This window comes from Hibiscus syriacus, unplaced genomic scaffold, assembly GCF_006381635.1.
Source record: "Hibiscus syriacus cultivar Baekdansim isolate YM2019G1 unplaced genomic scaffold, ASM638163v2 tig00111783_pilon, whole genome shotgun sequence".
In the NCBI taxonomy this organism is placed as follows: domain Eukaryota; kingdom Viridiplantae; phylum Streptophyta; class Magnoliopsida; order Malvales; family Malvaceae; genus Hibiscus; species Hibiscus syriacus.
The window spans coordinates 3,619,290-3,631,323 of record NW_024063178.1 but is presented as its reverse complement, the minus strand read 5'-3'; the positions used below and the strand labels follow the sequence as shown (position 1 = coordinate 3,631,323).

The window sequence follows — 12,034 nt, the reverse complement described above, 5'->3', positions numbered from 1 at the left end:
CCAACACAAATGTATTAAAATCTTTTTATTTTTATTAGGTAAAATGAGAATCTAATTAAAAAATTATATTGGGAGAATAATATTATATCAATTATCTCTAAATATATAATAGTTACTGTCATTATTATTCTTGGATCAGATCAGATATTTTTCACCATAAATATAATATAACCCAAATTTATACCAAAAAAAAATCAATTCGACTTAACCTAAATTTTTTCTTTTTAAAATAACCCTATAAATCAAATCAAAATTTATCAATTTTAGATTAAATAATTATATCTAATCCCACCCTAAACAACCAATAGAGAACATATCTTAGACGTGGGAGTGTGAAGCTAAAGTGGTGCCGAGGAAAGACCAAGGCACTGTCTCAGATGGCCTAAGAGTCAGGTCGGGTCAGGTTTTTAGTCAACACAATCCGACTAAAAAATGTAAACTTTCCATCTGAAATCTAATCCGAATGTAAGAATAATTCCATTCGATCCAAACGATCTTTTGAGATGGAATTCTAACTCGATTCTATCCGAAATAAATATATTTATAAAAAATATTATTTTTATTCAATAAAAATATAGATCTAATTAAAAAAATAATAAATAGTGAGTTATTATTGTATTTATCCTTAAATATATAAGGCAATTTTTCGGGTTGGGTCGTGTATTTTCACCATAAAATCGAACTTGATCCGACCCAAAGATATTTTCTAAAAGATCTTACCCAACTCGAATCTGATTTCTTTAAGAAAAAAATCCAACCTAATTGAGTCGGAATCCTTCGGATTTGAGTCCCGTGCCCATCCTATTACCACCCGGTCACCGGTCGTACAAGAGAGCCGGGCCGTCAAATTCGTTGACTTGGGCGTTGGATCTCCTTTGTGTTTTCTCTTTTTTAATTGACGTGGAACGCGCCGCGCCCTTGGGGGTGGTGGATATTTTTGTATTTTCCTTTTTTTCTTTATTTGCCTTTTCTCTTTTGATTTTTAAAGGAATGAGTCAAATTATGATGGACTATATATGTGGACGAAACCTCCTTTAATTTATTTATTACATTGAATAATTAAATTATACAAGGTCTAATTATGATTTTAGTCCATCTTAAATTTAAATTTTAGTTTTTATACTTTGATTTTTTGCCACTACCATGAAAGGGAATTCGGAATGAATGAGTTAATAAGCAATACAGAAAGGCAGAATTCTGGTTTTGATTTAATTTGGCCACTTTACTCTTATAATGTTATTTGTTAATCAAAATAATCAACCCTGTGAATTATTTTAGTTAAAATGAGTGGTTCTAAACAAAATCATGTTAATAAATCAACTCAGCTCAACATCATAGTTAGGATAATCATGGGTCGACTAGGATTTTTAGCCAATCGGACACGACCCAAGCGTAAGATTCATCCCCCATCACTTGATTCTATCTGGATTTAAGAAAATTTTCACCTTACTTTAAAAAAATCAATCTTTTAAGGTAAAAATCTGACCAAATGAGACACACACATGTGTTTATATATATATATATATACTCTCTTTTATAAAACAAAATGATGAACTAGTTAAAAAATATTATAGCAATGTTCCCTAAATATATAAAGATTAATTTACTATTATTCATTTATTCTTAAATAGGTTAAAATCAAAATCTGTTAATTTGGGTCAAATGTCTATTTTTATCACATATTTAATCACCAGAGACGGACACAGTAATTTCTGTCAAAGAGTGTGAACATAAAAAGTTATATTAAAATCTTAGGGATACGAGATTATAAAATTTCAAGGGATATGAAATTAAATAATTTATATAAAATATAAAAAAATATTTAAAATACGGTGGAATTTGAAATTTTTAGCCATCCCTGCTACGGGACAACAAATGACTTCAATTAACAAAATGTGTAGACTAAAGTTTAAGTTTGAAATGTAGAGACCAAAATCATAATTTGACTCCAGATAAAGATATAGTAAAATCACTACCACCAATCAATGAACTCAGCTCCACAAGTGGGAAGCGAAAGGTAAAAAGGGTCCATATCCAGCTGGAAATCTGACGCACCAGATGACGTGAAAAATCCAAGATCATAGGCAACTGGTAAAATATATATCAAACTAAGTAGTATTTCAAAAGAAAATAATGGTCTACGTTCCCATTTGCAAACCCTTTTATAGGCGACCCCATTGCACCATTTCCAAACTTCACAGAATTCACGCAAAATTCTTCGTCTTCCCCCAAACTTCTCTCGTGTTTTCTCGTAGCTCTTTTTTCGTACAGGATTTTAATTTATGGACAAAGGATGGGGTCTTGCCCTTGAATCCGATACAGCTACTAGTAATTTTTTCTCGAGCAAAACTAGTTCTACGAAGGGTAGTTCCTTTACGCTGAACCAGCAACGAGACATGTTTCAGTTTCCGTTCAGCCTCGCCGGGTCCAGAGATGACCGCCAGCGAGCCTCCGCTTATTCCTCCTCGCCGTCCAATGATACACGGATTCCCGTCGACGAGGTTGACTTTTTCTCCGATAAGAAGTCGAGGGTCGTTGATGATGACCGTGTTAAGAAGGAACACGGCAACGGCAAACCAGCTCCCGCCTCTTATTTGGATGTAAATGTAAGTTGCATTTTATTTGTGATTCGGTCCCCAGAATATTGTTTTTTTTAAACTTTTAAGTTATGTAGTAATTAACTATTTTTCTAAATACAGACTGGGTTGCTTCTTCTGACTGCCGGAAGTGATCAATCAACTGTTGATGATGGTGTCTCATCGGATATGGAAGATAGGCGAGCCAAGGATGAAGTAAGAGGACGATACTATTAAACTTCAAAATTATAAAGAGTATAGGGACTAATAAAAGAATTAAACCTTTTATTCTTTTTTCTGAATCGTTGTTTCTCTTGATTTTCAGCTGGCACAATTACAAGTGGAGTTGAAACGCATGAATGCTGAAAATCAAAAGCTTAAAGACATGCTTAGCCATGTCGGCAACAATTACACTGCTCTCCAGATGCACCTTGTCACCTTAATGCAACAGCAACAAAACCCAGAAATCGAAACCACCGGAGAACAACACCGGGTAATACCGGATTACCATAATAAAATTTGAGTCGAATCTAATCAAATCGATAACGAATTCATTGAATATGTTTGTTTTATGGATTTTCAGATTCAAGAAGTGAAATCCGAAGAGAAGAAACATGGTCAAGAGATAATGCCTTTGAAAATATTAGATCCAGGCCCCTCCGGTGGAGCCGAAGCAGCCTCGACTCATTCATCGTCGGAAGAAAGAACTCGTTCAGGGACACCTCGAAACAACGTGGAAAACAGAATCGGTAGAGAAGAAAGCCCTGAATTCCAGATCTGGCGACCTAACAGCAAAGTCCCGAAGCTGAATTCTGGGAAACCGATTGATCAATCAGCCGAGGCCACCATGAGGAAAGCTCGTGTCTCGGTTCGAGTTCGATCGGAAGCTCCAATGGTATGTATTGCAGCCTGCTTTAATCACTTTTTTTAACTGTTGAGAAGCTTGTTGATTGTTAAGTTGATGTGCAGATCACTGATGGATGCCAATGGAGAAAATATGGACAAAAGATGGCTAAAGGAAACCCGTGTCCTCGAGCTTATTACCGATGCACCATGGCTATTGGTTGTCCCGTCCGGAAACAAGTATGTTGCAATCTTATTCTTGTTAATTTAATTCAACAAAACATTCTCACTTTAAAGCTCGGATGCTGAATTGATTCTTAACCTCAAACCATTCTAATTAAGTTCCAAAAGATTAGTATTGTATTAGTCTAGCCATTAATGTTAGTTCAATGTTATATGTTCAAAGATAATTCTCAACCATTTGACATTAAACGCTCACACTCTTGACATTTCTGGTACTCAAACCCACTTAAGGAATAACAATAATTCTTTTATTACCAAGCTCGCTTGCTTTGTACGCCAAATTAAGCTTTACCTATCAAATATTGAGTTTAAACATTCAATAAGCCCTTATACAATTATACTTATTGAAGTTAGCCCTTACATTTAAACATTTCTCAATCTCGGCTCCATGCACATGATCAAATTATTATAAACCTTTATATATTTGTTATGATAATTAGGATTTGTTTTGTTATATTTTTTGCTTCAAGCCATATTTTTGCGGGCATTTTAACGTTGAAAATATGAAGAGACATTATTAACACTATAAAAGCTGAATTAGAATGATTTAAAGTTACCGACTAATTTAGGAATTAGGCCATAGTTAGAGGATATCTGGTCATATTATCTATTTTCCTTAATGTTTTATTTCTATCTCATCTAGATTTCAAAGCATGAAAGCTTAACCTATTTTTTATTTTTATGGTCAATCTCAGGTTCAACGCTGCGCTGATGATAGAACAATCTTGATAACAACATACGAGGGCAACCACAACCACCCACTTCCGGCGTCGGCGATGGAAATGGCATCAACAACGGCGGCAGCGGCCAGCATGTTGCTTTCAGGGTCCATGCCAAGTGCAGATGGTAATATCATGAACCAAAACTTACTTGCAAGGACAATCCTTCCATGCTCCTCGAGCATGGCAACCATATCGGCCTCGGTGCCGTTCCCCACCGTCACATTGGACCTCACACACTCACCGAACCCTCTACAATTCCGAAGCCCGCCGCCGCAACCGCAGCAATTCCAAGTCCCTTTCGCCTGCCAACCCAAAAACTTGCCTCAGGTTTTTGGTCAGCCATTGTACAACCAGTCAAAATTCTCAGGCCTGCAGCTGTCACAAGCCCCACATCCTCAATTGCAGCAACCTCAACAGCCTTCGTTGGCCGACACGGTTACCGCCGCCATCACGAAAGATCCTGGCTTCACCGCAGCCCTGGCGGCCGCCATCAAATCCATCATTGGCGGCGCTCATCCGAATAGTAGCAGCAACACTTCCCACAACAACAACAACAACACATCAAGCAACACGTAATAACTAAGATCTTAGAACACACACACACACAACGTCATTCTTTCCTATCATGGTTCCATTTTGAATGATTCAGTTCATATTTTCGAGTAAATACACACAAAAAAGAACATAATCTCCTTTTCCATGAGGATATCTTATCTACTTCTTTCTGTTTTCCTTAAGGATTAATTTCACTATTAGTCCCTAAACTTCAAAGCATTCATCTGACTTGTTTAAAAACAACAAAACAAAGGAGTAATCTTGAAGAGATGGGTCAAGAAAATACGGCTACCATACTTGGACACGTAACTTGTTTGTATGCTAAGAAAACAGTAGACTTTGTCAAGTAGGAGACTTCAAGGCAACTACGTGTGCATTGAATATAACGAAAAGAAACATTGAGGGGGAAGGGATAATATTTTTGTTTGGATCAAATTTGATTCAATGAAGAAGATGATGACATGTTGGGTTGTAGTTTCGTGGAATTTGTGGGTGTGATGCAATTATTCTAATGGACAACTCAAATTGTTTTGATTTTGATTGACATCTTCATGCTAATTAAACATTCATATTTCGTTTGAATACTTTGCTCAAATTTTGATTTTAGTCCCTTTGTTATGCTAAAATTTAATATTTAATTTTTTGTACTTTGATTTATCATACTATGATCCTTTTACTTTTATAATTTCAATAGCCTTTAATAACTATTTGGACCGAAAAATGAATATAAATAGAATGACCAAATTATGTTATACAAAAATACATAAGTTAAATCTCGAATTTGAGCATATATATAGGGGCAGGAGGATCAACATTTGACCAGTAATTGGGGAATTTGGGGACTTCCGTGCTTGTGTTTTTTTTTTTCTTAATTTAGAATGATCTTCTCTGTCTTAACGCGGAATGTTCGGGGTTTAGGGAAAGGGGAAAAAGTTAGAGCAGTGTGTTAGACGTTAGTTGCTAGCAAAGCCAATGTTGTGTTTTTACAGGAATCCAAATTAACAATGAAGTACCCAAGAATCTTCAATCGGTTAAGCGGTGTTAGGCTTAATGAATATGAATTCGTTCCCACGGAGGGGGCGTCACGAGGTATTATTTCGCTATGGGATACTATTTTTTTGTGTTGGAAAGAAAGATGTTACAGAGATGGTTTGTGATACTAGTTGGTTTTTTGACTAAGGATAAAATGAAGTTGGAATTAATTAACGTATGCGCGCCGAATAATCATTCTGATAGGAGAGACTTCTTCGCAAAATTTGATGAAATTATAGTGAATTTGGGGGTCCCTGTCATATTGGGTGTGATTTTAGCACTATAAGATGTGAGGAGGAGAAGATTGGTGGGTTAGCCAACGTTTCAGCTACGAAAATGTTTGAGGAGTTTAGTCAGGTAAGGAATCTGGTTGACCTGCCTCTTGAGGGGAGTGCATTTACCTGGTTTAAAGGAGGTACATCGATCTCTGACAGTAGAGTAGACATGTTCCTCAATTCACCAAAAATTCTGGGGAGGTTCCCTAACCTCTCTCAATCAGCTCTCTTGCGGGGTTTATCGAGCCATAAACCAGTTCTTCTGAAAGAGATGGGTTTTGATGTGGGCCCTAGGCCATTCAAATGGTTCTCCCATTGGGCGGTGGACCGTAATTATGTTAATCTGGTATCAGATATAAGTAGAAAGTGTCGGAGTAGAGGCATTTGTTTTTTATTGAAGAAAGTAAAAGTAGCCACTAAGGGTTGGAGAAGAAAATAGACGATTTAGAAGTTGTTGCTATGTCCTTTGGTAGAATCAATTCTGTCCACTGAGAAACTCTCTCTCAAAAGTAGACTTTGGTTGAAGTATAGAAGGGATGAAAGAGAATGGTTACAGAAATCAAGGCTTAAGTGGTTCAAAGCGGGGGATTGAAATACGAAAATTTTCCATGCGTCTGCTGCTATCAGAGGCCAGAACAACTATATCTCTCAGATTAACGTGGGGGATAGGCTGTTTGTAGATCCCAAACAAATATCCAAGCTGTTTGAAGACCATTTTAGATACAATTTCAACAATGTCAAAACTCTCCTCGTTAGCAGTTTAAAGGTGCAGCTTCCTATCTTAAGTAATTCGTCAAGGGTTGCTCTTGAAATTCCTTTTTCAGTTGAGGATGTGTATGGTGTCATCATGTCATCGGATGGTTTAAGGGCGCCTAGGACTGATGGGTTTTGCTTAGATTTCTTTAAGAAATTTTGGGATGTTATTAAATTGGAGGTGATCGCTTGTAAATGTATATGCTAAGGCAAGTAAATTTGTGTAAGTGTACACAATCGATGCGAGTACTATAAGAGTGATTTGAGTATCATCTCCACACGGATTGGTGAGAAATATTAATTTTTTGCTGTAGCTAGAACTAGGTATCACCAACTATTCTAAATTTCTTGTCTAAACAACAATAAGTAATACTAGGAGAAGTAAACTAAAGGAAAAGTATTGTCTAAGCAAGAATTATTGTAAAGTATGCGATGCAGAAAAGTGTAGTCGAGGCAAGGAAAAATTGCACAAGTAAATTAATCAAAATATTAAATCGAATAAAAACATTGAGTTTAATAAATTCAGAGAAACCTCACACAGGCAGACTTCTTTACGGAGCACTCAGGTTGGTTTTGCTAAGATGAAGAATTATCCTATGCATAGAATGTTTAGGTGAGCTATACTTAAATTGCCCGATAAGATTACTAGAGTATTCAAGAACGGCTTCTACAATAATACTACTCGTCATGAACTACAACCCTTGGTTTGTCAAACTGTTGTTGCGACAATACCCCTCAACGTTAACTGCATTCATTGCCTATCCTACTCGAGTAACTACCCATTTTAGTAGAATAAAACCCTATCCTTATCTCTAAGGCGGATTAGAACCTCACCATCCCGGATCAATCCCATTGTTCACATAGATCTTCCTTAACTCTCTCGAATTTAAGCATCTACTCCTAGAAGAATGACAATCTCTCAAAAGCTCTTACAAAATCTAGGAATGTTTTGTCTAGGCACTTGGCAATCTCTCGAAGCTCTTACAATGTCAAGGAAAAATATTTAAACAATGAACAAAACAATATTAAGCATAAATAAACTTCTTCATTCAAAAACATAAAATAACGTTTCATTAAAACCATAACCAACTCCAAGTAAAATAGTTCATGGTGTGGCAAATATCATCCAAGAATTTAAACTTTACGTACAAGCCTTTTTTATGAGAATCAGAAATTAAGAACAAAGGAAGAAACACTCCCAAACAAAGCTCTACTGTGACATTCTGACCACCACCATGCCTGCTCCAGCAGCTAGGTCCTCGAGAATGAAGTTCGACTATAGAGGGCACCAAGGACGGTCGAGTGGGGGAACGGTGGAAGGTACTATAATGCAGCTGCTTACTCCACGCCTAAGGTAAATCATCTCATTGCTTCCTCTCCTTGAGCGGTTATAATGAGGTATTTATAATGGGAATTTCTAGGGTTTTATGTCATTAGATATTCCCTAAATACCCTTATTGACTTTCTCGTGCTATAAATAGAAAGGCGGCTGGAGGTGGTCAATTTCTTGAGGGCGTGATTGCATTTGAGGGTGAAGTTGGGCAAATGACGTCAGCAATTGTTGAGCCATGTCAGGTCTGCAAGATAAATCTTGCCTCGGCGAGATAAATATGTTCCTCACTGTCGTCTTCTTATGTTCCTCTTGCTCTGGGAAATAGTTGTTGTCTCGGTAAATAATTTTTTCCTTCATTATTTCCTGCATCAATACAACCAATAAAGAACCTTCCTCCTCAGCAGTATCAGTTAAGCCAAATAAATCTTGCCTAGGCAAAACTTATCTACCACATGCAAATATGACCTAAATGCAACTAATATGATATGACAACGACTTTTAAACACATAATAACTTAAGTAAAAAGGCAAAAAATTGTCGACACCACTTTTCGCCCGGGCAGGGAAAAACTTAGTAGGACTTCGGGGTTTTCTTTGAAATTTTTTTGAAATGTTTTGGAGTCGCCATCGACCTTTTGAGTTAGCTAGGTCGAATAACTAAAAATTTTCTTTTAAAAGAGTTTTTAAGAAAACATCATTTTAAAAGATAATCAGTTTACGTGTAACCAGAGATTCATTCTTTTTTGTAATAAAAAATGGGTTCGGGGATCGATTACGTGTGGGGAAGGATAAACACTCCCACAACGCCCAAAATTGGTACCCCATCGATTATAAACTGTCTCTAATAGTGGAAATCTAAGAATTCAAATACAAATTTAAGTTACGATCCCATTATTCCAAATTCAATCATACAATTTCTATTTAATGAGAAATTCTACGGAGAAATAGAAAATATTCTAATATTTCAAATCGAAGAGAAAATAATCCCCAAAATATTTTAGGATGAATATTTCTCTTTCCAAATAAAATAAAAAGAATATAATAATTTCTCCCAATAACTCAACATTAAAATAATTTGATTCAACCAAAATGATTATAACTAAAGTAAGCATATTCAATTTTTTTAGTTTTTTTTCTAAATAGGGTATTTATTTATTTTAAAATATCAGAATAGAACATCTAGTTACTTTAAGACGATCATTTCTTAATATTTCTAAAATAAATAAATATTGCCTTTAATCCAATTATGAAATCAATCGAGTTATGCTTATGAGGCTTTCATATATATTTATAGAACTAAAATGAAATGATCAGAAACTAAAGAGCAATAATTAAAGTATTAAATTTAAAGTATTGCAAAATAAAAGACAAAAATAAAAATAAAATAAAAACAATAACAAAATTATAATTAAATAGTGACCAAAATATAATCAAACAAAAATAGCATATCAAAAATTAAAATAAGACAAAACGTAAATAAATGAAAAAATTGTGAAAAAACCAAACAACATATTAAAATAGAATATAACAAATGACCAAAACATAAATAAATAAAAATATCATATCAATTTTAAAATAAATTAAAATGTAAATGTGACCAGAATAGAAACAAAATAAAATTAATACATCAAAGTTAAAACAAATAAACTATAAATAAATTACCAATATATAAGCAAACAAAAATAGCAAGTCAAAATTAAAATAACTGGAATATAGATAAATGACAAGAATATAAAACAATAAAATTGATATGCTCAAATTTAAAATAAATAAAAGAAATCAGGTGACTAAAGCATAACCAAACAGGAGAAACATATCACAATTACGACAAATAAAATACAAATAAGTGACTAAAATAAATATATATGAAATTAGTATGCCAAATTCAAAATAAATACAACAAATGAGAAGATTAGTGACCAAACTATAAATAAACGATAAAGATAGGGGGACTGAAAAGGAATTAACCCTTAAATTAGGGCCAAAACACAAGACACTCTAAACTTTAGGGGGCCACCATTGTGATTTGTCCTTAAGCACGGTGATAAGAATGTAAAAAAACGGGAAAAATTTGGGGACCTAAGAGCAAATAAACCAACAAGTTAACACTCAGAAATAAAAAAAGGAAAATAGTAAGATAAGGACATGAAATTTGAAAAGATCGCATGACAGTGACCAAAATGCAAGATATCGGAATTTGGGAGGACTGCAAAAGGTATTAGACTCTTCGGGCCTAAAAAAGCTCTTGGATGCCCCAAAACGACGTCGTCTAGATTACTTATAAACCCTCTTTTTCTCTTTTTTCCTTATTTTCTCTTAACTCTCTCTCTCTCTCATCACTCAAACTCTCTCCCCTCTCTCTACTTTCCCAGAAACCGGTGACGAGTGCCGTCGCCGACCACCGCACCGACCGTCGGTCGTCGCCGTCTCTGACGTCCAATGACCACAAAATTTTAGGGGTTTGCTCGCCTTGGCATTGTGAAGTCGGATTGGGGCTTAGTTTTGCGAGATTCAACCCATAACTTCACGAAAAAGGCCGAGAGCGTTTTGACTTCTTCCTCACTAATCTCCTTCGTCAGCCGTTGGATGACCTCCGTCTCAAGATATGTTGTTTGCCTCGTCGGTATACTCATCCACACCGTTCGGATCGTAGAGAAGAGGCCCTGAACACCTCAAACATCACCAACTGAAGGTAGTATTCATTCCCTTCTCTCTTTTTTGTTATTTTTCGAAACATGAAAAAGATTAAAAAGAAATTTTATTTTAACTATTTTTTTATTACTGAAAAAAATCCTTTACATTGTTTGTTTTCTTGGGTTTTATACCCATTACAAGCTGAAAATGAAATTAAAATGATTGACAGTTGAAGGTGCCATAACTTGTTAGAGATGGTGACCTTGTTGCAGTAGGGTATGGTGTGGGTATGGGGTTGGTTACTAGTGGCAGGGGCGTGGAGCTGGTAGGGCATGGGCGTTAGTGCAGGGTATGACCCCCTTTTTTTATTAATTTCTGTAAAAAAAAAATTGATGCTTACAACTGCCCCTCATTACTATGGAACAGGAATAGAGCAAAGATATAAAGCACCAATTTTTATCAGTTCGACCTATTCGTGAAACTTTGAGCTCCAAGTTCTTCTCATCATGATCTGTCCATTGGAAATGTTCGTCCCTTGAGTGAGGCATCGTTGATTCGAAATATCGTGAAAAAGGTTGAACAAGCTCTTCATTATGAATTCTCTACTGGCAATGTTGGTCTCTCGAGTGAGGTGTTGCTAATTCAACTCTATATGTGATGCATCGAGTACCGGAAATGTTGAAAACACCCTGCCCGAAGGTCTTATGGATGGCCCCAAAGACTTATCATCTTGCTCGAAAGACTTATAGATGGCCCGAAGGATTTACGCATAATGCTCGAAAGACTTACTGATGGCCAGAAGGACTTCAACTGATTCGAAGTGTTATGAATCGAGCAATATGAAATGTTAACCCCTCTAGTGGGGCATTACTGATTGGAAGTGTTTTGAATCGAGTAAAGGAAATGTTGAAAACATCCCGCCTGAAGGTCTTATGATGGCCTGAAGAACTTAAACTGATTCAAAGTGTTGTGAATCGAGCAATAGGAAATGTTAAACCCTCTGGTGGGGTGTTACTGTTCCGAAGTGTTTTGATTCGAGCAAAGTAAATGTTGAAAACACCCTGCCCGA

At 35.8% G+C, this 12,034-nt stretch overlaps 1 protein-coding gene across 1 annotated transcript; it reads left to right on the top strand.

Annotated features, from left to right (window-relative positions):
- The first annotated feature begins 2,208 nt into the window (after positions 1 to 2,208).
- LOC120170597 (WRKY transcription factor 6-like) lies at positions 2,209 to 5,022 on the top strand. The gene is made up of 6 exons (XM_039178541.1): positions 2,209 to 2,606; positions 2,700 to 2,792; positions 2,902 to 3,069; positions 3,160 to 3,471; positions 3,546 to 3,659; positions 4,358 to 5,022. Exons 1-6 carry the CDS (start codon positions 2,283 to 2,285, stop codon positions 4,958 to 4,960), a joined length of 1,614 nt encoding a protein of 537 aa, XP_039034472.1. The 5' UTR covers positions 2,209 to 2,282; the 3' UTR covers positions 4,961 to 5,022.
- Positions 5,023 to 12,034: the final 7,012 nt, after the last annotated feature.

Excerpts from the sequence above, each read along its gene's own strand:
- LOC120170597 (XM_039178541.1), top strand. The coding sequence starts at position 2,283 with ATGGACAAAGGATGGGGTCTTGCCCTTGAATCCGATACAGCTACTAGT. Across the intron at positions 2,793-2,901 it reads ATAGGCGAGCCAAGGATGAA|CTGGCACAATTACAAGTGGA; the intron begins GTAAGAGGACGA and ends CTTGATTTTCAG. Across the intron at positions 3,472-3,545 it reads TTCGATCGGAAGCTCCAATG|ATCACTGATGGATGCCAATG; the intron begins GTATGTATTGCA and ends GTTGATGTGCAG.